The sequence below is a fragment of the Myotis brandtii genome, unplaced genomic scaffold (assembly GCF_000412655.1).
Source record: "Myotis brandtii unplaced genomic scaffold, ASM41265v1 scaffold539, whole genome shotgun sequence".
Taxonomy (NCBI): domain Eukaryota; kingdom Metazoa; phylum Chordata; class Mammalia; order Chiroptera; family Vespertilionidae; genus Myotis; species Myotis brandtii.
Window position 1 is genome coordinate 284,921 of NW_005369984.1, and position 3,183 is coordinate 288,103.

The following is a 3,183-nucleotide window of genomic DNA, read 5'->3' on the forward strand; positions in this document are numbered from 1 at the left end:
GTGGGTGGGCACCCACAGGGGTGAGGCTGGGATTTGGGGGCGGGGCCATGGCCCGAGGGGGCCCTGCCTCCCCCACTAGGGGATGAGGTGGGGTGGGGCCAGGAACTCAAGGCGGGGCCTGGACCTGTAAAAAGCAAGGATCTGTGAGCTAGAATTGGGGGGCGGAGCTCCAGGGGTGAAACCGGGGCTTGAAGTGGGAGCAAAGCTGGCCCAGTCCGAGCAGGACCTTGGGTGCACCTGGGCCAGACTGCGGGGCACTGCCTGTCGCTGACCGTCTGGACATGGCTCTCCACCCACTCCTACCCTTTTGGGGCTGGGGCTGGTCTGGCTGGGGGGTCAGTCGCTGGGTTGTAGTTCAGAGCTGGGCTCAGGACTTGGGGGGCTGCCTGGCCTGACCTCAGCGCCCTTGCCACCCCCAGCTGAGCCTCAACAACAAGCAGCTGTCGCAGATGCTCAAGTCCTCAGCGCCTGCGCAGCAGGAGGAGGAGGACCCCCTGGCCTACTACGAGAACCACACGTCCCAGATCGAGGTGGGGCCGGAAGGTGGTGGGCAGGGTGAGGGCCCCGAGCTGGGCCCGGCGTCACCCGCTGCCTGTGTGCGCCCAGATCGTGCGGCAGGACCGCAGCATGGAGCAGATCGTGTTCCCGGTGCCTGGCATCTGCCAGTTCCTGACGGAGGAGACCAAGCACCGGCTCTTCACCACCACGGAGCAGGACGAGCAGGGCAGCAAAGTGAGCGACTTCTTCGACCAGTCCTCCTTCCTGCACAACGAGATGGAGTGGCAGCGCAAGCTCCGCAGTGAGGACCCCCTCCCGGGGCGGGGGGCAGGCTGGGCCTGGAGCTCCCGAAGCCCCTGGCCTGCTGGTGGCTGCCCCACCTCACCCCACACCACCCCACCCCACCCCACGGAGGGCTCCAGTGCTTTTCTCTGAAGTGGGGCCTGGACTTGTGCGGGCAGTGGGCCCGCGTGGGGTGAGCACAGTGTGGCTCAGGCCCCCTGACACCGGCCTCCCGCAGGCATGCCGCTCATCTACTGGTTCTCCCGCCGCATGACCCTGTGGGGCAGCATCTCCTTTAACCTGGCCGTGTTTATCAACATCATCATCGCCTTCTTCTACCCCTACGTAGAGGGCGCGTCCACAGGTCAGGACGGGGGCAGCAGGCAGGGGCTTCGGGCCCATTTTGGCAGAGCCTGGGGGGTCAGGTGCGGAATTGGGAGGAGCGCCCCTGCATTGCCCTCGGGCTGCACACCCCATCATGGGGGACACGGGTGTGGTCCAGTGGGACGGGTCTCTGACCTCTGGAGATAGCTCACACCTGCATACACACGAGCCAGAGACCAGCTGTGGCGGCAGCAGCTGGAGAGGGTCCCCTGCCTCAGGCCTAGAGATGCGGGTGTGATGGGGGCCCCGAAACCTGGTGACCAGGAGCTTCACAGGGAAGGCTTCCAGGAAGGGGTGTTCCTTGGGGTCGGTGGGGTGTGGGGCCTGAGCGCGCCTCGCTTCGTCCTGCTCCCGGCCCAGGAGTGCTGGACTCGCCGCTCATCTCGCTGCTCTTCTGGATCCTCATCTGCTTCTCCATCGCTGCCCTGTTCACCAAACGCTACAGCGTCCGCCCGCTCATCGTGGCGCTCATCCTGCGCTCCATCTACTACCTGGGCATCGGGCCCACGCTCAACATCCTGGGTGCCCTCAACGTGAGTGCCAGAGGGAGCCCCACCCCGACTACCTCCCAGCGGCCACTGCTCCGCCCCACCCCTCGTCACTGGGTTGGAATTCCAAGCTCATTATGCACCTGCAGTGGGGACCCCTCTGTGCCTCCTCTGTCTCCCTGGACAACTGGGGCGCTGGCACGAGACAGCCGGCCAGGAGCCCCAGCTTTGGAGCCCCAGCTTCAGGGCTGCTGTGCGCACTGTGTCAGCTGTGCACGGCCCAGGCGCACTGTTCTGCTGGAGACAGCAAAGCTTTGTATATTCTGGCCATTTCCTGACGGATGGAAATGAGGTGCCTTGAGCAGGGGCTGTCTTTTCTAACTTAGTCACTGTAAAGGCTAAGGGTGGTCTTCTCCGACCCCCCTCCTTTTCTTACACCTCCCTTTCTTCCTGGAACTGGGGCACCCGGGGGCTCCTCTATCCTAGTCCCAGGAGCCCAGATGCATCCTGGGAGCATTTTCCTTAATGCGCCTGCCAGGCTGAGCAGAAGCAGCTCAGACCCACTCCACGGAAGGTGTGGCTTCTGAGCTGGGCATGCGTGGGCAGGGAGGCTGGGGTAGAGATTCAGGGTGGGCAGTGGGACCTGACCCCACGCCCTGCACTCGCCCCCAGCTGACCAACAAGATCGTGTTCGTGGTGAGCTTCGTGGGCAACCGCGGCACCTTCATCCGGGGCTATAAGGCCATGGTCATGGACATGGAGTTCCTCTACCACGTGGGCTACATCCTGACTAGCGTCCTGGGCCTCTTTGCCCACGAGCTCTTCTACAGCATCCTGGTGAGACTCCGCGGGGCCGGCGGGGTGGGGGTGGGGGCAGGGGCAGTGCAGGGCGAGTTCATGGACATGTTCCTCTACCACGTGGGCTACATCCTGACTAGCGTCCTGGGCCTCTTTGCCCACGAGCTCTTCTACAGCATCCTGGTGATGAGCGGGCGACTGCGTGCCTCAGTTTTTCCGTCTGTAAAACGGATAATTAACAGCGCCTGCCTTCTAGAATAATTGTGAGGCTGAAGTGAGCTGCTGAATATAAGTCACAGACCAAGCACACCGTCAGAGCTGGGCGCCCCACCCCTCTGTGTGGACAGCCTGCCCCTCGGCCCTCCCTTTCCTTGGATTAGAAATCCAGAGGCTCTGAGAAGCCTCCAGGCCCCCGCGGGCTCGCCTGCCTAAGCGCAGACCCTGCGGAGGAGGCTGTGGGAAGCACTGGCAGCTGCAGCCCTCAGGCCCAGCGCACCCCCCTCAAGGCCCATCCCTGCCCTGCAGCTCTTCGACCTCATTTACCGGGAGGAGACGCTGTTCAATGTCATCAAGAGCGTGACCCGCAACGGCCGCTCCATCCTGCTGACCGCCCTGCTGGCCCTCATCCTCGTCTACCTCTTCTCCATCGTGGGCTTCCTCTTCCTCAAGGATGACTTCATCCTCGAGGTGGACCGGCTGCCCAGCAACCACTCCCGAGGTCCGGGCCCCTCTG

General features: G+C 63.8%; 1 protein-coding gene across 1 annotated transcript in view; it reads left to right on the plus strand.

Moving 5' to 3' along the window:
• ITPR3 (inositol 1,4,5-trisphosphate receptor, type 3) overlaps positions 1–3,183 on the plus strand; it is a 58,475-nt gene that overhangs the window by 49,371 nt on the left and 5,921 nt on the right. The window contains exons 47-52 of the mRNA XM_014549211.1: positions 420–530; positions 607–799; positions 1,019–1,144; positions 1,525–1,697; positions 2,325–2,489; positions 2,976–3,168. Coding sequence (XP_014404697.1) covers positions 420–530; positions 607–799; positions 1,019–1,144; positions 1,525–1,697; positions 2,325–2,489; positions 2,976–3,168 — 961 coding nt within the window. The remainder of the gene's footprint in view (positions 1–419; positions 531–606; positions 800–1,018; positions 1,145–1,524; positions 1,698–2,324; positions 2,490–2,975; positions 3,169–3,183) is intronic.